General features: G+C 39.5%; 1 protein-coding gene across 1 annotated transcript; it reads left to right on the forward strand.

Annotated features, from left to right (window-relative positions):
* Positions 1-609: 609 nt before the first annotated feature.
* Positions 610-23,472, forward strand: STAMBPL1 (STAM binding protein like 1; the record flags this gene model as incomplete). The annotated part of the gene is made up of 10 exons (XM_084245018.1): positions 610-639; positions 5,867-6,084; positions 8,989-9,064; positions 10,450-10,545; positions 13,271-13,628; positions 14,704-14,828; positions 17,244-17,381; positions 21,536-21,648; positions 22,678-22,777; positions 23,416-23,472. 10 exons carry the CDS (start codon positions 610-612, stop codon positions 23,470-23,472), a joined length of 1,311 nt encoding a protein of 436 aa, XP_084101144.1.
* Between the last annotated feature and the right edge of the window lie 1,693 nt (positions 23,473-25,165).

Consider the following 25,165-nt stretch of genomic DNA (forward strand, 5'->3'; position numbering starts at 1 on the left):
TCTACTCATCCTTACCTCATGATGTAACACATGGGAATAATATCTCTGTTCTCTGTTACACTTTACTGATTAGAAGCCAATTGTAGGTCTTGTCCACACTCAAAGCGAGGAGATGACAGGTCTATGGATACGAAAGAGGAGAACTACCTTAGAAGTTTGCCTTCCACAGCTAATAAGTTTTAGTTTAAGCCCAGACTGACTCAGGGCTAAGAGTCCATGGCCCCAGAGTTGATCTTTCTCCTTTTGCAGAAGGTAAACCCACTTTATAACCTTGCATAGACTCCGAAGTAAGATAACACCCAGCAGACTCATACTGGGTGTTAGACGATTATTCTCTTCATACCTTCATGTTTAAAGGTCTTTTTAAGAAACCGTATCCACCTGCAGCTTTGTGTGTTCACGAAGAGATTTCCAGCAGTTTGTTTAAAAAAAAAATAAGATCGTGTAAGTTATTTCAACTCATAGTCTTCTGAGGCAGAAAGAACCCTAGGGATTGGGATTTGAAACTTGAGTTCACAAAAAATAATGTTAGTTTTGCTTTTTATCTTTGAAACAGATGAAGTGATTGAGAAGAAAGAGTAAACAACTTCATTTCATAGACAGGACACCATGGACCAGCCATTTACTGTCAACACTCTGGTAGGTAGCACCAACTGATCTTTTACATATGGCCATTAGTTAAAACGCAAAAAAGAAGAACAGAAACAGGCCAAATAATGAAATGAGTCATGGTTGCTTCAAGAAATTTAGTACTTATAATTTTTCAACCATCTGTGTGGTGCTTTCCTTGAAGGAAGTGACTAATGAAGCCATCTTCACTAGAATTAAAATAATTTTTTCCACAAAAGTGTGAAATTTTAATTTATCTGGCCAGAATCCAGGAATGCAGTCCCTCAGCAGAGCTCCAGAGAGGATTTCAGATTTTGCTGCAGGTACCTCAGCCTCTTTGTGCCTCAGCTTCTTTTCAGACACAAATGACCTTGTACTGAAATGGCCAAGAAAAAGCATTTTATGCTTCCTAGCTAGGTGTGGTTTAGGGATCCTTGTATAACATGTTGCTTACTTGACACTTGTTTTTCTCACTTCTTCCTCTTATGGTCCAATATGATGCACTTTTTCTGGCTTCATCTTAGAAGGAACAACAGGCAAGTGGAGAAATAATAGACACCTTGGAATCACATGGGCTTATTCTTTGTCTCACATCTGTCTCTTGAGAGTTGATATAGGCACATGATATCATGTGTGTGCCCCTGATTTTCTCATTTGTGCCTTATAAAATTGGAAACAATATTTATAATATTCCCAGATAGCTAGGGTTCCTGGACCTAATTTCAATGAAGGTATGTGTGCACGTGTGTGTGCATGTAGACTTCTTGACATCACATACAACTAGGGTGTCTGAGAACTCAATTCAGCTCAATTTGGACACTGTCTACACAGCGATGGCATTAGATACTGCAGGTAAAGGGCTCACTTTTCCCTTCTAGACTGCCCTTCTTTCATATGCTAGTCACAAACCCCAGCAGTTACCTGTGCTCCTGATTGACTACAGACTGGAGGTCCCCACAACTTCCTGCTCAGATTTCAGGTACCCAAAAGGAGCTCAGATTGTCACAGGTGTGTCTGACCAACTGGCTATACATCAGAGATTCCCAGCACAACCTCCTCAAGTTCAGTTAATGTACTAGAGCAGGTCACAGAATTCAGGAAACCAGTTTACTCACTAGATCACTGATTATTTTAAAGGAAATGACTTGGGAACAGCCAGTTGGAGGAAATGTAGAGAAAGGCATACATTTCTCCCCAAATCTCATGTGTACCTGCCCTGGAGCTCTCTGAAGCCCCTTCCTCTTGGGTCTTTATAAAGGCTTCATTACAAAGATGTAATTAATGAACTCATTGACCATTAGCTATTGATTCTAACTCCAGTCCCTCTCTTAGAGGCCTGGGGGTGGGACTGGAAGTTCCAACCCACCAATCACATGGTTGGTTCTTCAGGCAACCAACCCTCATCTTTAGTTGCCTTCTAAAAATACACCTTTTCACTAACACAACAAGAGGTGCTTTTATCATGCTCAACAATCAGAAAATTCCAGAGCTGACATGCTGATTTGAAGGAAATAGAAGTCATTTATGGCTGTCCACAATGACCCTCTTTAGTACCCGTCCATTCACTGTGACCCTGTGAATTGTCTTGAGAGAGCAGTATATTGAATACCCTACACACACAGAGCCTCACACCAGAGCTTGAAGAAAAAGGTCGGGTTTTTGCTCTGAAATTTTAGGTTAGGACTCAAACATGTCTCTCTACCAGAAAAGTCCCTCACAGATGCTTAGTTGCTGAAAGGGTATGTTTCAGTAGAGTTATAGGAACTTGCTCACTTTCTAACCCTGTGTTGTCAGCCCAAGGCTGTCCCATTTCCATTTCTGCAGAGGAAAGACTAATCCTTTTTTTTTTTTATTCATTTTTATTTATTTATACAAGCACTGGGCACAGTCAGAAGCGCGGGAGGGTGAGAGAATTCACCAGAGCCAGAGTGGGGAGCAGAGCAGGCAGAAGGACTGAAGTACACTGCTGAGGGGAGCAGCGGGTGGCAGGAGAGGTCTGCGCGCCATGTGGGACCCTCCTTCGGTGGCTGGGGAGCAGCCGGGGATCAAACCAGCACTGCAGAGGCTGTGGGCAGCTTCGCAACCCAGCACTCAACCGCTGCGCCACCGAGGAGGCCCAGAAAGACTAATCCTTATGGAGTGCTTATGTGTTTTTTAGAACATTTTATAGGAACTACTGAAATTTTAGTTGGCTTATCAATGTGAAATAAACATGAAGGCTTTTGCATATGGAAAACTTGTGTTTTTGTCCAAGTCGTTCATATGCAAATGTAACATTATAGCTTAATAAAGACTTAAATGTCTGAAATCAATTTATATCTGGGAAGGATAGGACCTCAGTAAAGGAAAATGAAATCTTATTTTAATCTTCAGGTTAAAGATAGTCTAATTATAATCATGTTGCTCCCTTTTCTCTCTTCTTCCTTTATTTGATACATTTACTGATTATCTGACTTGTAGAGAATGTGCTAGAGTCCAGGGAACACAGATTAATAGGAAGTGATTCCATTCCCTCAAAAGGAGTCCATAAGCAGGCAAAATCACTTGTGTGCAAATAATTACAATTCAACATGGACTGTATGTTAATAAAATACAGAGAAGGCTGGCAATTTTGAAATTGCCCTGACTTCCATGGTTTTATCCGGTCATTTTCGGATATCATTGAAACATTCGTCTGTGGTGGCAGAACACTATTGTCACTTAGCGCTATTGAGTTCTGCTGTTCAGTGTGGTTAAGGTCAGCGATGTGCTGCTGTGGGGTCTTCTCAGATGGAAACGCCAGTGTGTCCTGGAAACACCATTATGTTTCATGATGTTATCAGGTGGAAACACTGGAGCCAAGAGTCAGAGTTCCTCAGCTCCATCCCTGCCTCTGGTGTGGAGACACTTCCAACAGTTTCTCTGAAATGAGAAAGTCAGAGATTAGAAGAGCAGGGCAGCACAGCTGGGAGAGAAGGAAGCAGGCTGTCATTTAAGATAAAATCACTCAAGAATGGCCTGCACAGGGATGCTGTCACCTCTCTGATCTCAGAATTCTGGACCAAGTGAGAACAGATTTAAAGTGCCGGATGAGGATCGAAATCAAGTATGCCCTTCATTATTGTCACTTGGACTTGGAGAATGTGGGAGTTGGTACAACTTCTTAATCCTCCTTCTCTAAAGTGACTTGGCTTAAATGCCCACTCACAGAGAGATGGCTAGGGATCTTAGGGCAGGGCAGGCCAGGTCAGGGTTGAGGGGTATCTGCATTGCTTTAGGCCGAGTCAAAAGAGTAATAGAAGGTGAACAAGGCATGGCCTACTTCTAATTTAGTGGGACCTTGAGATTCAAGTTTCTGGCTCCCTGATTATATATTAAAGTTTTAGAAACAAGAATCATCCCAGGTCCCGAGGGTTCTATCTGCTATAAAATTAATACCAAAGTAGAGCAGCTGGCCTTGAAAAAGCTGCATATCACTACACCCCACTCCTGAAGGTTGGCTTATTAATTCATTGCCAGAATAAATTGATTTCATTTTTAGCTCTCTACCAACCTTAATCAAATGCTCTGTCCACACTGTAGTCAGACTCACAACTTACCCTGGACTGAATGAGGGTGACTTGAGAAGCTAAATTTGCTCTGGGCTAACTCCATTTATGGAGCAGTAAAGAAGGATACAATGGTTTAAAGCAGTGCTTCTCAAATTGTACCTGTCTAATTGCCTGGAGGAACACCCTCCCACATCTGGGAGACTCTGAGTCTGTAAATATGTAAAGCCTGTTAGGAATTAGCCTTTTTTTTTAAAATTTTTTTGCATTTTCATGTTCATAACATGAACATGCCTTTTGAGATGCAAAGATTTCCAATATTTTTATTATTTATTCTCTTACATCATTGTTAATTTTTGGACAATATTCAAAACCCTCCCAAAAACAAAAGCCCAGGACCAAATGGTTTCACAAGCAAGTTCTACCAAACGTTCAAAGATGAACTAATGCCTACCCTTCAAAAACTTTCAAAAAATTGAGAAAGAAGAAATAATTACCATTTTACAAGGTCAACATCACACAAATGCCAAAACCAAACAAAGACAACCCAAAAAAAGAAAACCAGAGGCCATTTACCCTAAATCCTCAATAAAATCTTAGCAAACTGAGTCCAACAATGCACCAAAAGGATTACACATCATGACCAAATGGAATTTATTCCAGGGACACAAGGATGGTTCAGCATCCGGAAATCAATTAATGTAAGTCATCATATCAACAAAAAGAAAAATAAAAGCCATGTGATCATATCAATAGATACTGAGAAAGCATTTGATAAAGTCCAACATCCATTTATGATGAAGGCCCTCGAATAACATGGGATAAGGGGAGTATATCTTGGGGGTGGGACATGGAAGAGACCTCTGGAGTCAAGAAACGTAGAAACATTTGGAAGAGACACTTGAGGAGGCTGATAATAGCAGCTGTTAACTTGTTATTTGATTTTGCTCCTTTCCTTCCAGACTTGCCTGGTCCCTTCTACCCTTTCCTATGGGTCCCCATCCAAAGGTACCTCAGACTGTGGCAAGCTTTTGGGCTTCAGCGGCCCCCCTTTGGGCCAGGCCTGTTTAGCTGGACATTTACCTACAAGGGGATGTTTCACTGGAAAATTACATCCATTAGGTGTTTCACTGGGAAACTATATCCCTTCTCTTCTTCCCTCTCTATGTACGATCATTCTGTTAAATATCTTTCACATTAGGGATATGCTTTGTTTTCATGTGGTGAACGGAAGAATCCCTTTGGAGCACGCAAGTTTGAGTGCCCCAAGGTGCCCCTCAGTCTGCCTGCTAACATATACTCGGGAATAGAATTGAATTCTTACAGAAACTTTAAATCTAAGCTGCCTCTTGGAGATCCTTCAGAGGAGGAAGACTTGAGTCCTACCTTTATAGGCATCCATCACTTTGCCTGCTTCACTTGGCCCGTAATGAAAACAGGAGCATATATAGCTCAATGATATTTTACTTAAAATGAGCTAGAACATTTGCAAACTCAGGAACTGCCACATATTTGCACCTGAAACTTAAAAGAGCTCTTATCCCAGTAAAAATAAATGTTTACTTTGGAGATATGTGTTAAGTATTAGATCACATGTTTAAGCAAAAATATTTCACTTTAAGTTACTATTAACTTATGAAATGATTTCCATAAGTATTCATGTTAAATATAATACAGAAAATGCATCCATAATTTTAATCATAATCAGAAACTCAAATTTTTCTCTGCAGAAAAAGTTAGCTGCTATGCCTGACCATACGGATGTCTCCTTGAGTCCAGAAGAGCGAGTCCGTGCTCTGAGCAAGCTGGGTTGTAATATTAGTATTAGCGAAGACATCACCCCACGCTGCTACTTTCGATCTGGAGTAGAAATGGAAAGGATGGCATGTGTGTATTTAGAAGAAGGAAACTTGGAAAATGCCTTTGTTCTCTACAATAAATTTATAACGTAAGTCTTCAATTTGGATGAGAGGAGTGTTTCATATCCAGACCAATTTTACAATCTGCAGAAACATGAAATGCTTTTAAATTACCAAGCAATGTACACAAATGCACCCCTACGTCCTCTCTGAAGTTTAAGAATGGGAAGATGGTCGGGGTCGGGAGGGAATCGGGGTTATGGGGCCCCGCTCAGCAGGCTGACACCATAAACTACAGGTCTCTCTTTAACACTCGACAAATAAAATGTCTTGTTCTGGGGCCTCCCTGGTGGCGCAAGGGGTTAAGATGCAACCTATGAAGCTGTCTGCAGCCACTGTAGCATGAGTGCAATCCCCAGCCAGAGAGCAACCCACATGGCACAGCAGACCTCTCCGGTCTCGCCTGCTGCTCCCCTAGGCAGTGTATTCCAGTCAGTCTGCCTGTTCTGTTCCCCGCTCTGTTTCTGGTGAATCCTCTCACCCCCCACACCTCTGGCCTATACCCCAGTTCTTGTAATCATAAATAAATAAATTTAAAAAAAAAAAGTCTTGGGCCTCCCCGGTGGCGCAGCGGTTGAGCGCTGGGTTGCGAAGCTGCCCGTGGCCTCTGCAGCGCAGTTCGATGCCCGGCTGCTCCCTGGCCAGGAGGGTCCCACATGGCGTGCAGACCTCTTCTGCCACCCGCTGCTCCCCTCAGCAGTGTGCTTCGGTCCTCCTGCCTGCTCTGCTCCCCGGCTCTGGCTCTGGTGAATTCTCTCACCCTCCCGTGCTTCTGACTGTACCCAGTGCTTGTATAAAAAAATAAATAAATCTTTAAAAAAAAAAAAAAGTCTCATTCCATGCCACCTCCCTGTGTAGAAATGTCAGATTTATCAGAGCAGGAGTCACATTGCAGCTTCACTGATAACATCTGCAATCCATTAGCATTTTCAAAAATCGATTTAAACAACTGTGAGTGGAGGATAAGTTGACAATCAGGAAGGGTCTGATTCAGAGATGGAATAGAACAGTCAGCTGCACATCGTAGTTAGTGGTTCCTTAATTTTTATTTTTTTAAAGATGTATTTATTTATGCTTGCAATAACTGGGGTACAGGCCAGAGGTGCAGGGGGTGAGAGGATTCCCCAGGGACAGAGTGGGGAATAGAACAGGCAGATTGACTGAAATACACTGCTGAGGGAAGCAGCGAGTGAGACAGGAGAGGTCTGCTGCGCCATGTGGCTTAGCTCCCTGCCCTGCTGAGATCAAACTCGCTGCAGAGGCTGCAGATAGCTTCACAGTGCTGTGCTTTAACCCCTTGTGCCACCAGGGAGGCCAGTTAGTGGTTCTTTTATTTTTTATTTTTTTCATAAAATAAATTGTTTTTTATTTTTTTATTTTTAAGTTATTTTTTTTATATTTTATATATATATATATTTTATTTTTTACGTCATTGTTCACTTTTAAGCAATATTTGTTTCCCCCCACCCCCTCAGGTGGAGTCCCCATAGAGTTTCCTTCACCAATGCACCTGTGCACCATCACCTCAGCCCCTGTGCTCCTCCCTCCCTCCCTCTGATCCCTCTCCCGCCTCCTCCCCTGCAGTATGTCTCTGATTTATATTTGTCCATTTTTGCTTTGTTGTGTTTTGTACTGTTATTATTTTTTTACACTGATGTCTTATTTGGTTCCCCTGTATCCCTCCTATAAGTGAAACTATCCTATATTTTTCTTTTTCCTTCTGGCTTATTTCACTGAGCATAATTCCTTCTAGTTCCATCCATGTTGCTGCGAATGGCATGAATTTATCTTTTTTGATTGCTGAGTAATATTCCATGGTGTATATGTACCACATCTTCTTGATCCAGTCATCTATTTTGGGGCATTTGGATTGAGGCCCATTAGTGGTTCTTTCGAAGGCACCTTATTTAACAGTGTAGTTAGTGCAGTGTGTATAAGAACTTTCAAAATGTTGAGTGGAAGTGGCACATCAAAACAGCCATATGAAGATATACTTTGCTTTGATAGATTTTTTTTTTTTAAGATTTATTTATTTATTTATACAAGCACTGGGTAGAGTCAGAAGCGCAGGAGGGTGAGAGAATTCACCAGAGCCAGAGTGGGGAACAGAACAGGCAGACCAACGAAATACACTGCTGAAAGGAGCAGCGGGCAGCAGTAGAGGTCTGTGCGCCATGTGGGACCCTCCTCCAGAGGCCGGGGAGCAGTCAGGGATCGAATAGGCACTGCAGAGGCTGCGGGCAGCTTCGCAACCCAGCGCTCAACCGCTGCGCCACCGGGGAGGCCCTTGATAGATATTTGTTAATAAGATTTCCTAGTTTAAGAATTAGCAGAAATGGGATTTGGAATTTCCATACCAATTTCCCAGCTTACTGGTTGGGAGGATTGCCTTTTACCAATAATTATTTAATTTGAAGTGAATCCCTTATTCTGGTTTTAATTGGAAGTCATTTTCATTTAATTGAAAATCATTTCATTAGTTCAGTTGGGGATTTAACTAGAGAACATTTGAGAAGTTGAAAAGATATACTGTTTTAAAAACTGTAGTCAGTGTCTACCACAAGTGAAATTAACAACGATTTATACTGGTATACAAATTGGGCTCTGCATTTTATTTAAGACAATTAACTTCTTGCAAATTTAGACAATTAAGTTAAGCAACCAGGACCTGATAAAGACCAAAGCCATATGGTCTATTTAGAGAGCTTGGTGAACTTAACCCTCTTAATCTCAGTGCTTAGTTTGCTGAGATTACCTACCCAGCAATGCCAAACTCATACCAACCTTCGACAGAAAGGATACAGGTTAAATAAAAAATTATTAAACATGTCATTTTTGAAAAGTGTCTCTCTCATTCTCATTTTAGAAATCATCATTGAACTTTTAACTTTTTAATCATATAATGCTGAGGACGTGTTTTTTTCTTTCTGCAGCTTGTTTGTAGAAAAACTTCCCAGCCATCGAGATTACCAGCAATGTGCAGTACCGGAAAAGCAGGATATTATGAAGGTATTGGGGGGTTGATATTCCCCTAAAGAACCGAATACTTTTTTTTTTTTTTTATCATATTAGCCTAATAGGTCAATAAAGTATTTAGAGTGTGCACTGAAATGGGCCTGAGAAAAAGGGATATATCTGAAATGTTTTATTAATCATCAATCTTTGCTCTGTCTTATATATTCAGATATCTTTACCTGAGAGTATATCCTTCTAAATTGTATTTTTAAATGTTTTTATGTAATTGTCTTAAGTAGTTTGGGTTGATCTTATAATGAAGTCAAAGTAGTGTGTACAAAGCCAACCACAGCGTGAAATTTTAAATAACTCTTGAAAAATATTTTATCTCAGTAAAGGCTCTTCTACCACTTATGTCAGGCCAGAGGCTGCCTATAAGCAGAACTCAGATTTTGTCAAGTGGCCATCCTATCTCCTTAATTTCTACACACCCTTATCTAAAGAATCATTCATTATTATGCCTTTGTATAGTATTTCCCTGCAATTTGCTCTTTCATTCAACCTCAGAGAATTCTGTATGGAATCCAAAGGTCCAGGCTACCAGTATGACTCTTTTATTTAGGGTTATTCTTATTTTCAACTTGTAGGAGAAAATTCTTTAAAATATATATACATTTTCTTGTTTATGCTTGTTGAATAAGTGGGTGGGTGGGTGGATGGATGATAAAGGATTAAAAGATTGCAAGTTCGGTGAAAGAGCCTATCTAGAGTCAGAAAACTGGAATTATAGTCCTAACTGGGCCATTAGCTAGTTGGAACTCCCTATGCTTTGTTTCCTCATCTCTTAAAAAGGGGCAGGGTGGTGCTTGGATTTTCACCCACTATAGCGGATTTTCACCCGCTATAGCAGATTTCCTAGCTTTTCCTACCAATAGAATTACCAGGGAAGTTGTTTGAGATCCAGATTCCCCCATTCCTTTACTAAGCATTTTGATTCAAAGGATCTGGGATTTGGCCTGGAAATCTATATATTTTTTTAAAAGTGCAACAGCTGCCTTTTACACTCTATCTAGTATAAGAATCCGTACCTGCCATGCTCTCTGATCTGCCTTCAGACTGTGATGCCTCATTATTTTTGTACTGTGAAATGTGTAGTTAGAAACTCACTACCAAAAATGGGGCACTTGTCTAAACAAAATGCTAATCTTACCAGTGAAGTCAAGAAAAGTCTTTCAAAAGGGATAGTTCTTTGCCCTCCCAATTAAGGCATTATATCTTGGAGCCTAGAAAAGTGAGTTTTATTTTCCACCATCACCTTTGGTTACTTGTGTCTTAACTTCTGATACACATACCAGCTGTTTTTCTTTCTCAGCTGATGATTTGAAAGACTATACTGAAAATCCTACTAATCAATGTGTATATATATATATTTTTAAAAGAAACTGAAGGAGATTGCATTCCCAAGGACAGATGAATTGAAAAAGGACCTTTTAAAGAAATATAACGTAGAATACCAAGAATATTTGCAAAGCAAAGTAAGTTCAATTGGTACATTTATTTCATGACTGTTTTCTATGCAAATATTTTTTATTTCATTTTCATATGATGGGTTTTTCAAATGTCACATGTATTTAAATTCAATATTAAAGATACAGCAATAAAAAAAAATTCATGTTGATGTTCAGGTGAAGCATTTGCAACAAAGATGTGGTATTTTTATTTTCCTGCAACATCTAATAAAGTGATGGCTTAGAAAGTAGATTTCCTACAGTGATTCAAATAGAGAGTTTTGGCCATCACTTGCCAATGTAACCTTGAGTCCCAGGCCAGTTCTTTGCCAATGAATAAGGCAGTAGGAAGTAGGGAGAGAAGTATATGGTTTCTGATATATCTAATTATGTAAGCCTTGAAATTGTAAATTAGATTCTTAAGTATTACAGTTAATATTACATTGAGATGGAAGAATAACTAATCATATGAGACAAATGTAATTGTATCACCAAGAGGTGATAGTTTCTGGACTGCTATTAAATAAAGAGTGAAATGATCATAATATCTAAGAGATGGAAAGGCTATGAAAGTAGAAATTGATCAGTCTAAGGATTCTTAAGTTCAAAACATGAATTCTTAATGTTGATAACATTGTGATAAAGGTTGTTTTGCTTTTTTTTGTTATTTGTTTTTGTGTTTATTTGCTTTAGAAGTTGTCACCTTTACTGATTCTTTTTTTAGTTCAATCTCACTGACTCTGAACATACTTAGCTCTACTTTCCATGGGCATAAACCACCAGTCAGGTTTGATAGAGGTGCTTTAACTAAGTGGTAAAAAAGTATTGAAATCAGGGGCCTCCCTGGTGGCACAAGAGGTTAAGACGCAGCACTATGAAGCTATCCACAGCCACTGCAGCACAAGTTCGATCCCCAGCCAGGGAGCTGACCTATCTGGCACAGCAGAGCTTTCCTGTCTCACCCGCTGTCCCCCTCAGCAGTGTATTTCAGTCAGTTTACCTGTTCTACTCCTCACTCTGTCTCTGGTGAATCCTCTCACCGCCCACACCTCTGGCCTGTACCCCATACTCTTATATGCATAAATAAGTAAATCTTAAAAAAAAAAAAGTATCAAAATCAAAAGTTCCCCTTAAGTGTAAATATTAATAACTTGATTTGAACTCTGAAGGCTAGAAATGACCTTGGGGGCTCAGACAAAGAATAGTAGGGAGAGAAAAGCCCAGTGCAGACTCCCTTCCCCACTCAGTTTTGTGTGTGGTTGTCTCCTGGGACCACCTCAGCAGCTGTTGTGCTGTCCGCATTCAGTGATACCCATTAGGTCACAGTCCCCAGTTTATGACATGTTGCCATCTCTAGGGGGACTCGGTAGCAACCTGTATTCCTACAGGAGCTGAATAGACACACCAGTTCTTGCTACAGGAGCACCAATGTTGTCCTTGACTTAGAAATGCAGAATCTCGGATCCAACTCCAGCCCTGTCATAGGAAAACGTGTCCTGTAGCAAGCCGGGGTGATGGTGTGTTTATCAAAGTGCTGCTGAAAACTGGGCTCCCAACCCACCTCTTTCCAAAAGTCTCGTTTTCATCGAAATCATTTGGGAAACTTATTAAAAATTTCTATTCTCTGACCTAATAATGCTTGCATATTTTTGTTAAGACAGGTGAGCTTGGGAACCTTCATTTTTAATCAAACTCCTGGCTCATGATAGAGGTGATTGGGCCATGATTTTGAGAATTATTTCATAGTGAATCCTCCTTCTCCATAAAGTTCCAACTGTACGAGTTCTAGAGTCAAATGCAAAATGTTCCAGGGCAGCACTGTGCAAGGAGACTTCCTGTGATGGTGGCTATGGAGGCCACAGCCATGTGGCTTGCATGTGCTTAAACTGTGGCGAGCACGGCTGAGAAAATGATGCAGCAATGCAGGACTTGTCTTTCTGTCCCACCAGATAAGCCCTCCCATTTCCTTTATTTACCCTCTAGGCTTAACGAACTTTGTTTTCTTACATTCTGAGGAAAGAGAGCCTTGTTAGGAAGATCACATCTGAATTGCTGACACGAGGTGATAGCAAAAGCAAGCTGGCCTCAGCCGAAACCTCCAGACGCTTGTGTCTGAAGGATGGACAGGCTTATCCTTGCCCACTCCCCCTTCTTCTCCCTTGGAACTCTGGATAAATACCCCAACCCTCTGTCAAAGAGCAGGACGGTGGTCTTTCAGACACAAGTCTGCTGCCCTCCTCAGTTTGTCGACAAATCAAACTACCTTCCTTCTCCTCAAAATCGGTTTCCTTTGACTGACTAAGGGAACCGAGACCGAATTCAGGATCAGAACTGAATTTCTAATTTTATTTCATTTTAATTGATTTAAATATAAATTACTACATATGGCTAATGGCTACTCTATTGGACAGTGCAGTTTAGGCTGATAGAATCAATCCTAAGGTATTTTTTCCATATGATCTGGTTGGTCTGGCTGAGCATGACAACCTTGACCTTGATTTTCTAATATTTAAAAGAACAGGGGAATGGAGGGGACTTGATTGCCATGCCTACCTCTCATCAAAATGAGTGAATTTAGAACTGCTGCCTTCATCAAATTAGCATTTTTCCAGTGCTGTTTCCATTGTGATTCCCTGGAGACATATTTCTATCTGAGCTATGTCTGTCTGAGAGAAGAGCAAAAGCATCTAATGTCAGTTTGATATTTCTGCCTGGGAAACTAACCTTTGATTCTGGCAACCACATTTTTTAGAACAAATATAAAGCCGAAATTCTCAAAAAACTGGAACATCAGAGACTGATAGAGGCTGAGAGGAAGCGGATCGCCCAGATGCGCCAGCAGCAGCTAGAATCAGAGCAGTTTCTGTTTTTCGAAGATCAACTTAAGAAGCAAGAATTAGCCCGGGGTCATATACCCAGCCAGGAAACCTCGGTGCTGTCAGAGCAGATTGATGGGAGTGCTTTGTCCTGTCTTTCCACGTGCCAGAACAATTCCTTGCTGAATATACTTGGAGATCAACCTAATAAAAGTGATGCAAGCGATCTGGCCAGCCACTCTCCTCCAGTCAACAGGGCCTTAAAGCCAGCTGCTACTCTAAGTGCTGTTCAGAGTAAGTGATGAAATGCACCCCTGCAAGATGCTAAGCTTGTAGTCCAAGCTGTCCAAGCTCCTCTAGGAGTCTCATTTCATTGTCAGTTTTGGTGCATCATGTGGTGTGAACGACATAGCCAGTTTTCCAACACCAGCTGCCTTTTACTCTCTGTAACCAAGAAATTCAGATACCCTGATTTGCCCCATAGAACAGACGCTCTAATAAGCAATAAGCAGTAGACTTTGTTTTGTTGTGGCACAGAGATTTTAAGAGAGAAAAATTCCAAATATTTTTTCTTTCATGTATTTTAATCAGGAAATACATGAATCTTAAAGGTTAACAGTTAACACTAGAAAGAGAAGATGATGTTGAGAAAATTGTTCATCCAGAATGTTCCTCAGTAATTTACATTGCAATGTGTAGCATTTCTCTGGCCTAGGAGGATCTCATACACGTAGGTAGTTAACAACCAAATGGATTATGTGTTTCTGCCAACAATTAGTGCTGATTTAGTACCCTAGATCAGTGCTGGCAAGTTGCCAAAATTAAATGGGGACTCTTCCTGGCAGACGTTATTCAGATGGGATTTGTGCTCCCATTGATTTTAAAAGATAGGCAACCATTTTATAATCACTGCTAATTATTTCTGAAAATGTGTTGTCTTTAGTTAATGATCACCAACATCATAAAGATTTATGTAACAGATAGTAAACACCATAAAGAATCTTTATCTAAGATGTATTCTATACAGCCTATGGTTATTATATAAGTATATATGTTTTATGCATATATATGCTTTGTGCTAAAGAAAACACATACACACATGTAAATAGTTGACTAGCACACAAAAGCATAAAAGTGCTTATACCGCCTCATCTGTTCCTAATTTATATGCAAAGAATAATTTTACTTTCCTTCTCATAAGCATTTACCTTTATGTGTTTTAAGATAAAGTGTGGAAAGAGGACCACCTGATAATTTCATTTTTGATAGTGACATTGAACTGCAGTTGCTTGCCAAAACAGCTTTGAAGAATGGGGGAGGAGGTGGTGAGGTTTGTTTTTTAATCTTTTCTCCCTTTTCTGTCTCTTAGATTTAGTAGTTGAAGGACTGCGATGTGTGGTTTTATCAAGAGACCTTTCCCACAGATTTTTGTTGCTTGCAGAATCTAATACAGTGAGAGGAATAGAAACCTGTGGAATACTCTGTGGAAAACTGGTATGGTCTTTGTTTCATGTCCTTCTATAGGATTCTTTCAATAGCACTGGCTTTCTTGTTCTAAGCAGAGCAGAAAGCATCCTAAGATTTACAAATATTAGTAAATTAACTTGACAGATTAATTTAATAAAGCTATTGTCATTACTAATGAAATTATCATAGAAAAAAATGCATTGTAAAATTTCAAAAGCTTGTTGTAAAGCATTAATCCAGCCATAATTTTTATTTGTTTAGGAAAATGGTGGGGTTTCCAAAACCAGGTTTTCTAAATCAAATTCCTATTGCAATTGTTAGTTTCGCATACATTTATACAATTAAACCTACTTTTTAGGGCCTCCCCCGTGGCACAGCGGTTGAGCGCTGGGTTGCGAAGCTGCCTGCAGCCTCTGCAGCACTGGTTCGATCCCTGGCCAAGGGGCGAGGGTCCCACATGGTGCACAGACCTCTCCTGCCGCCCGCTGCTCCCCTCAGCAGTGTACTTCATTAGTCCGCCTGCTCTGCTCTCCCCTCTGGCTCTGGTGGATTCTCTAACCCTCCCGCGCTGTATCCAGTGCTTATATAAGTGACTGTATCCAGTGCTTATATAAATAAATAAATAAATCTTTAAAAATAAATAAGTAAATAAAATAAACCTACTTTTTAACCTATTGTTATTTAACAATAACCTGAGGTTTTGCCGAATTCTTAGGTCAAGGCAGTGGCTTCAACTAACTGAAATCTTACAACACAGGTCATATTTAAATATGAAATATTTTATCAGAAATATGAAAGACGATGTCAAAATAGGAGATAGAATGAAGTTTCCTTTTTTCAACAGAAATGAATGGTGTTCTTTGGATGTGTCCTTTACTATTTTCTCTTGGGTATCAATTTGTATTTTTGGATGCAGGATTATTTGTAGCCCTATAAGTTTAGCTTGGGCACTGTTGTTTAACTGAATAATATGTTTTGCTCAATACATGTTCTCCTATTGTATTCTACTGCTGCATCTTTACTTTCCTCCAAGACAGAGAAGTAGTACAGGTGACAAGCACAGGAGAATGATCCACTTTCAGGGAACAGTGTACTGTGGCTGCTTCTCCCCAAGACCTTATGTTGGACTTAGTTGGATTGATTGATTCCTTCGTTTGACAGACTTTTACTAATTACCTATATGTGCCAGACACTGTGCTACGTCTTGGCATTCAGTAGCCTCCAATAGTCACAGCCCCTGCCACAGGATGCTTATAAGTTGCTTATGAAGATGCAGACATGACTAATTATCAATGGGCTGGGGGCTCTCAGTGGAAGTGTGGGATATCACGGGAATGTGTAATTGGGAAACTAAACTTGTCTTCAAGGATCTAGAAGGGTTTCCTGGAGAAGTGATGGTCATGCTGGGCTGGAAGAATATACAAAGTTAGCTAAGAAAGATGGACGTGGGATGGAGGGAGGAGTTGCAATATAGGCTGAAGGAAGATGAGAGGGGAAATGGCACCATGGAGGGCTAGAAGCAGCTCCCAGCACAGACGTCTTCTACCTGAGGATTTGACCACCTTCCACACTCCTCCTCCTTCAACTCTTATCTTTCACCTGAGTGTTGTCATTTGCTTTTCCTTTCTCTTTATCTAATTTTGCAAGTTCAAAGCGTAACCTTAATTATGGAAAATTTCATTGAGTTCCTCCAATGGTAGAAAAAAGTCATATGTGTCAAAGCAAAATGTTTTTGTTAAAGACTGGTTTATTTATTCATACAGGAGTTGGGGTGTAGGCCAGAGGTATGGGAGGGTGAGAGGATTCCCCAGAGACAGAGTGGGGAACAGAACAGGTGGACTGACGGAAACACACTGCTGAGGGGAGCAGTGGGTGAGACTGGAGAGGTCTGCTGCGCCATGTGGGTCGGCTCCCGGGGAGCAAACTGCAGTGGCTGCTGATAGCTTCATAGTGCTGAGACTAAAACCCTTGCGCCAGCAGGGAGGCCCTCAAAGCAAAATATTATTAATAAAATAAAAACAAGACCATCAGCCTGCACAAACATTACAAATGTCCTTCAGTAACTCCAGAAAATCATTTGACTATAGTCTCCCGTCTCCCCTTCCCCTGCTATTATTTTATACTGGTGTTTCCCTTGCGAATGTGAAACATAAGACATTTATTAACTAAGCTTCCATGGGCCAGCCTGGGATGCTAATTCCTACTTATGATAAATTTTCTGTTGTAAAAATGAGCTTCATGCTCCAGACAACAGCCAGAGTATTGGCACATAATACATTTTCAAGTTTGGGCTTTTTGAATTCCTTTTAAATTGTGATGGGGGCAGGAGGAGATATCAGTGGTGAGACACTTTCTGCCCCCACAGGAAAACATTGTGCTTTCTATTCATGTTCTGTTTTTCCTATCAGATGTTTTTTATTCTTTTTGCTACTTGTTTTTTAGACACATAATGAATTTACAATTACCCACGTAATCGTGCCAAGGCAGTCTGCGGGACCTGACTATTGTGACGTGGAGAATGTGGAGGAATTATTCAGTGTTCAGGATCAACACGGTCTTCTCACTCTGGGATGGATTCATGTAAGTTTGACCTCTTGAGTCTCTTTATTCATTTGTGTTGTGCTGTTTTTCTCCTTGAGAAAATTTAGTTTCATTTCAATAGCTTATTTTTCATTTTTCAAGTGTAATAATGTCATCATATGTTCAAAGCATCTTCTTCAGTGCTAAGCCATGAATAACTGTGTCAAATCTGGGTTTGGAGAGGGCAATATTAAGCTGTTTTCTACCATCGAAGTTAAAAGTGAGAGAAACATTTAGAAATTAGATGAATTGTTTTGATGATTTTAGGTAATGTAATGGAGGCCTAATCAGACTCTCAATTGCTTTGACTAGACAATTATTAGTATTCTTTTTCCCTTTGCTATAGGGTCTAGATCAGATTATTTTAGGAAAATTTCTGAGAATGCTTGTTTTCTCCAGTTCTACTGAGGAATAATTAACATGTATAAGTAGGTTTAGCTCTCATCTCATATTGTTATAATAAAAAGAAAAACATTTTTTCACTGTGATTATGAAATGTTATCATTTACTCTCTCAACAACTTCCCTGTGTATGATCCTCAGGTACTAGCCACAGTCACCATGTTGTACATTACATCTCCGGCACTTATTTATCTTATAACTGGAAGTTTGTATCTTTTCACACCTTCCTCCAGTTCCCTTACCCCTCCTCTTAAAAATACCTTCTTTCGACTTGTTTATACATGTCAGGTGAGAGCCATAATGTCCACTTCACCTCTACTGCTGGCATCAACTGTACATACAGTTAAGTGTAGGACCAAGGGGGGGAGGCCAGCAAAATCTACCTGGCCATTATAGGGGCAGGAAAGGGATTAGTAATCAAAAACATGAGTTTAAGTCAACTCTGCCAAGAATTCAATATAGAAATGTTGGCAAGTTCCTTAAGCAATCTGAGTAACAGTGACCCTCGCAGCTGGGTCCAGGTGATGGTGAGTATTAAATGAGATTATATCAGTGAATTTTTTAGCGCATATTTCTGGGATCTTAGAAAATTTTGGCTCATTGTTGTTGGTGATAGTATTCTATTTTCCTATCCATGGTGTACTCTGGTATTCAGTTTATACTTCTGGGTACTATTATAGGATGCTGGCCAAGATTTCCTGGACACTTCTGGGGACCTCCAAGAGCCCCTGAAGAGTGATAAGTGACCATTTTTAATTTTACTTGCTTTATAGAGAAGCATCAATTGGTTCAGGACACACACAAGCCAAGCATTTGGTGTTGGGTAATTTAAGAGAGTGGAGGAGGCTTTAGTTTTAGTTTCACCTATAAATTACGATGTGCCCTTGGTCAGGACTCACAGTTCCCTTATTTCAGGTTCCTTCATTAATCAGTTCCATTAATGAATTACTTCCCTTCCTCATGGGATTTGTGTGAACCATAGACAATAGGTATGAAAGCCCTTTGAAAAGCATAAACTGCCTTTCAAATGCAAGAAATTACTTGTAATAAATTTGCAAAACTTTCTTTATGTCCATTTGTTTTACTTAACAGTAGGTAATGTGCCTTACTCTTTGCTTAGAAATTGATGATTTCAAAGACATTAATTTAATGTGAGTTATGTAACAAGAATGTATAACAAAGCAAAAACAAAATTGTAGCAAATAAATTGAACATAAACTAAGGAAGAGTGACAGTGCATTTAATTGTACATGTTCAAAAGTCAGATTTAGTTTATCTTAGAAAACATTTTCCAAATTAAAGGCAGAAGTTTTTATCTTAAGACCTTTGTATATAATGAATGCGATAATGAAGTTAAGTATTTAATGAACTTGGCATAATTGTAGACTTTTTCGACTTTGCTTTTTGTTTAATTTATTTTACCATATAGAACTCTATAAAGTTATATTTCTAAACCTCAATGGTTGTAATGACTTTTGGTGATAATGCTATTGAGCATAATGACAGCAACAAATTCCAGAGTTAACTTTTTTCAGATATAAATGAGCCATTGGAAAGGAGAACTGAATCAGAATCAGACAGATCTGGATTTGTATTAAGTTTTCTCAGCTTAACTAGCCCTGTAACCTTCAGCAGATCACTTCCTCTTCTGTTGAGCTCAGTTTCCTCATGTATAAAATGGGGATAATAACACTTATCTTTTTGCTATAAAATTAAATGAGATGATTCATGGAAAGTGACAGTTCAATGCCTGGCACATTGTTCAGTTGCGTTAAATGGTGTCTCCTCTAGTGTCTTTGAGTCGTCGCCGTCATCATCATCATTTTTATTTTCATAGAGTGGGGAGTAGGAGAACTGTCCTCATCAGAGAAATAATTCCTTTTGGCAGAAATGAAGGGCTCAGAATCTCTTGTGGTGCGCATTCATTTTGAAAATAAATTAATAGTCATAATAATAAATTGTCTGTTGCCAGTTTGCTCACTGCCCCCAAGGCACTACAACTCCTAGGAACACGTATTACCTTCTCACCAAGGTCTGGAAAGCTCTCTGTACTTGTTGGAGTTTATCACAAATTCAGATAAAGGGCAGCCAGATCCTCACATTTGTGCCCTCACTAAAAATTTGAGTTTTAAAAGTTAGAATAATTTCCATTCCTCAGTCCTTCTAGAGCTTTGCAAACCAAGTTAAGAGTTATTTTTTTCCTATTGAACATGCATCTTTCTGTAGACAGATGTCCATGGAATTTACCTTCACTATGTTAAAGGGGAAAGGAATTTTATTTATTTTTTTGATTTTTTAAAAATTGCATTATTTTTATTGAGGTAATGTTGGTTCATAATACTGCATAGGATTTTGGGGTACAGGTTCACACCTTCTCAGATGTAGGTCACCACACACACACCCCAAGATCTCATGACCCCCCACAATCCCTTGGGCCCCTCCCACCTTTACCCTCCACCCCATATGATCTGGTAGCCTCAATTCTTTAGTCATATTTCTAGGGTTTGTTTTGGTTTTATTTTTGTCTGTTTCTTTGTTTTATTTCTTTATATTCCACACATGAGTGATACATCTGAAATTCCCTTTTTTCTGTTTTATATAATAACCTCTAGTTCCACCCATATTGTCACAAATGGCAAGATTTCATCTTTTTATTTTATAGCTGAGTTGTATTTCATTGAATAAATATACCACATGTTCAAAGGGGAAAGGAATTTTAAAATCTTGGATTTCTTCAACAGGACCTCAGTATGTGTAAAAAGCATGAAATTATTTCTGTGGGCCAATGACTTTTAATTAATATAGCAACACTAACATAGCAGCAATAACATAGCAATCCTTTCTTTCTGTGTGCTAGGCACTGTTCTAAGAACTTCTGTGTGAATTGTCTCATCTAATTTTCATAGGCATCCCATGAAGGAAATGGCTGTTATCCCTATTTTGCAATTGATCGAATGGGTCTGAGGAAGTAACCTTCACAGTTGCACACTGCTAGTGAGTAGTGAACCCAGAATTCAAACAGTGCAAGCCAATAACCTTGGTCTCACAATTAAAAGTCATGTTCCCTTTTCAAGGGTAATTATGACTTACTATGAATGTTAAAATCATGTGGATACATGTATTATTCATATTCAAATATGAACTTCTGATTCATCTCTTAAAAACACAAGTTTGTATGTAGGCAAAAAGCCTAGAATATACTTCTTTTTATGTATAATTGCTTCTGTGTATTCACTTGTGCAAGATGAGTCCTGAATACAGTCAACAACTTGGGGTCCACTGTCCATTTGTAGGGAGGTGATCCACCAAAGGGTAACAGCAACATGTGGGACTTTTAGTAAAAACTTTCTTTTGTGTCAGTGGTTTTGCGTGTACACATCTCTGGGTTTCCACTCCCAGCTGTGTGACCCTGAGCATCAGGTTTTTTGTACACAAAATCAACATGATAATGGAAATAGCCCCTGCATGAGTTGTAACCAATGAATGAGAATCTACTCCAAGTCTCTGGCAAATTTCCAGTTCTGTCTTCCCCAATAAGCATAAAGTACATGAACAGTCCCAGGAACCTCTTCTAAAAATCCTAGTTATTCCTGAGATACAGGAAAAAATTATGTCAGGAAGATGTTTTTAAAAGTTCTGGTTTGATTAATGATGGTGAAAAAGAAAAAGCAAACTAGTGTTTTCTCATAGAGTAGGCCACGGCCTAGACTAAGGCTCAGTGACCCTAATAAGTTTGTCCTCCTCTTCCTGCAGACCCATCCCACTCAACCTGTGTTCTTATCCAGCGTGGATCTTCACACTCACTGTTCCTATCAGCTCATGTTGCCAGAGGCAATTGCCATTGTTTGTTCACCAAAGCATAATGAGTAAGTGTAATGGTTAAAAATAGTAACTACTCCATGCATGGGTGAACTGGTGGTGGGAATATTACAGGGCTACACCTGAGAGGAGAAAGCAAACATTGTAGAAAAATGAACAGTGATGTAAAAAAAAAAAAAAATATATATATATATATATATATATATATATATAAAGAATAGTAACTACTGAGAGCAGCCCAAGTGAAGGCTGTGCCTGGCACTGCAGGCTCAGGTGTGTTTGGGTATCCCAGGATCTTGGAAAAAAGAGATTGGTGCCAGCCAGCTCCCAAATACCTGTACCTGGGCAGTCCTTTTGCTTTTAAAGGTACTGTCTGTGGTAAAATTGCTGGTTTTTTCTCTCATTAGCATGATTTTAAAGTGGATAAACTGGATATTATTCCAGTTTGCCTTTTGAGATCTTTGCTCTACTGTGATACTTCCTTTTGTAGGAAATTTTCCAGCCTTCGCTTGTTTACCTCCAAAACATTTCTTGGTTAGGGACACAGTGTTTATTGCAGTATGATTACCAGGAGAGGAGCCAGAGAATCTTATGTTGGAATCTAGTGGTGTGTCTAGCAAAATCCCTGACCTCTGTGACCCTCAGTTTCTTCATCCCAATGCCTGTCTACCACTGATTATGGTGAGAGTAAAACGAGATGATAGTGTTTGTAAAGGGCTCAGCAAAATACTTGGTACTGGAGCCAGCACTCGATAATTGTTTGCTGTTACTGTAAACACTATTAGCATCTTAGAAAAATCAGAACTGTCTTCCACCTAAAAGTGGAAGAAAGAACTCATACAAAAGTTCAGCAGCCTTTTCCTCCTCACAATCCTGCAGGCACTTGGAAATAGTGTTGTCCTTCCTTCTAGGTCCTTGTAGGTGTCATGGCAAGATAGGTTTAAAATGTCTATGGAATTCCTAGCTTATGGTCTCTTTGTCCATCCCATTTGAGGAATGCTGGGACATTCAAATGAAGCATGAGGAAGTCAAAGCGATCCTTAGTTTGTGTGCCTTTTTTTCACCCTGAAATTTAGCACTGGCATCTTCAGGCTCACCAATGCCGGCATGCTTGAGGTTTCTGCTTGTAAGAAGAAGGGCTTTCATCCACACACCAGGGACCCCCGGCTGTTCAGTGTGAGTAGATAGCAGATGTTTATTTCTTTGCAGATGTTTATTTTTTTACTTTTTTTTTTAAGAGAGAAAGAGCGGCAGTATAATATGAGATAAAATACTGTACTGCTTATTCTGCAGAAAATTAATCAATCAGAAAATTAATCAGTCTTTGTACTTTTGATTTCTTCTCACTGTTACTTTATTTACAAGGGAATAGCAATATTTCTGTAGCAGAAATGATTATGCATTAAGTTATCTATGAATGTATGTGTATGTGTATTATGCATGTGTCTGAAATTTAAATGTCTAGTGAATGATTTATTATTGATAGGGCCAAATTACTTACATCATAGTTTAATGAAAATTATAATCACACTACTTGCTTAGCTTTGTGTAGCCCAAAAGAAGCATTATTTGACTAGTTCTTTCTGACCTTGCTTGGTGGTGTTCTGGTTTAACATCAGAGAAATTTTGTTTTGAAGTTAGAATTCATTTAAAGTGAAAATTGATAGGCAATTTCTATGAGTATTTTCATGGTGAAAATGAAAAACATGGTTGTATTTGTTCTGACTGCAACTATTTCTAAATGAGAAATTTCTGCTCCTTCCCTAAAAATAATCATGTTAAAACAGATGATGTAAAGTCATTTTTTTTCCTAGATATGCAAACATGTGTTGGTAAAAGACATAAAAATAATCATGCTGGATCTGAGGTGATATGTTCTGAAGATGAGCACCAACACCAGACACCTACCCATGGACATGTGGTTGCTGGATTTTCTTAAGATGCTTCCAGAAAATGACTGAGATTTTATATTTATACATTTTAGATCAGAAAGTTTGATATTTATTGCTGTTGCACATTTTGAAGTTTTCTTTTTGGGTTGCTTTGTCTCAAAAGAAATCACAATGGTGTTAACTCAGTACCTATTCATGTACCCAAATACTCTGACCAAATAATAAAGTGTGCTGCAAACTATGTATGTGCTGTTTAGAGACCTCTGCACCTGGTTTCAGAGTTTTAGATATTTCACTCTTTTTTTTTTTTTTGCTCTGTTATTTCTGTACAATATAATTCCAAACAAATAATTCTGAGCGCCAAGTGGGCTCCAGGACCATCTGTTTCTGCATCTTCCCTGTGATCAAAGATGAGCAGTTTCTGTGTGTGAGAACAAATGTGAGTATAGATGGCAAATTGCATGCTTTTTTCAATGTCATCGAGTCCCTGGTTCTGAGATTCATCAGCAAAGACCTTAGTAGGGGATACAGAGCAATGAACTTCTACTCAGGGATCAGGTGTCAGAGGGCAGAGGATAGCAGACGATTCACTAACTTGATTTAGAGGACCAAGAGTAGGGATTCCTTGAAAGAGGAATAAAAAAAGACAAGATGCAGATAAAAATGTAAAACCTGTTACTGTTACTGTGCCAATCAACTGGAGGTGAAGGAGAAAAGATGAGGCCTGGAAATAACTGATAGTTCCCCCAAAGAACCGATAAAATAATTTGGAAGGAGCACATGTAATTAAAAGTCATATTGTAATGAAAAGAAATAGGAAGAAAAACACATTTAAACTGAGTAAGGTAACATAATTACAACCTTATTTATTGGATAGGCTTGGAATTTTTTAATGATACCAAGATAGAAGCATTTACCTGGATCAAAAGATACAGATTAGGGCCTCCCCCAGTGGCGCAGCGATTGAGCGCTGGACCGTGAAGCTGCCCACAGCTTCTGCAGCGCCAGTTCGATTCACGGCCTCCAGGCAAGGGTCCCACATGGTGTGCAGACCTCTCCTGCCGTGCCGGCTGCTCCCCTCAGCAGTGTACTTTGGTCCCTCTGCCAGTTCTGTTCCCTGCTCTGGCTCTGGTGAATCCTCTCGCCCTCCCACACTTCTGACTGTACCCAGTGCTTGTATAAATAAATTAATAAATCTTAAAAAAAAAGATACAGATTAAATAGAAGGAATGGGCCACCTATGGACTCTGTTGGCAGGTTGAATTGGTAGGAGAAACTGGAAGGTAGAAACATCATGAAGAAAAATTGGATGCAAATATAAAGAAGACAGAAGGAAGTGATCATGTTGACGGCATGAAGGCCCCCCCACACCCTCATTCCCTCAACCCCCCACCCCCCTACACTGCAGCTGGAAGGAGGGCCTGGCTGCACCTTCCTCCTGAGCATCTACCCCTGAACTCACAGACAACAGGACATAGTGTTGGGGCTTCGCTATCTTGCCATCATTCAGTTAAAAGCAGATGGTGATGAGCCACGGACCTATGTAGCAGATTATTTCATTTCCCTATGGAAGATTTCAGTGAAAACCTGTAAGAAAAACAAATGGAGGTTAATTGATAGAAACATAGGAACATGATTTGAGAGATATAAACAAGGGGATTGTTTGGGAATA

The sequence above is a fragment of the Talpa europaea genome, assembly GCF_964194135.1.
Source record: "Talpa europaea genome assembly, chromosome: 10".
Lineage (NCBI taxonomy): Eukaryota > Metazoa > Chordata > Mammalia > Eulipotyphla > Talpidae > Talpa > Talpa europaea.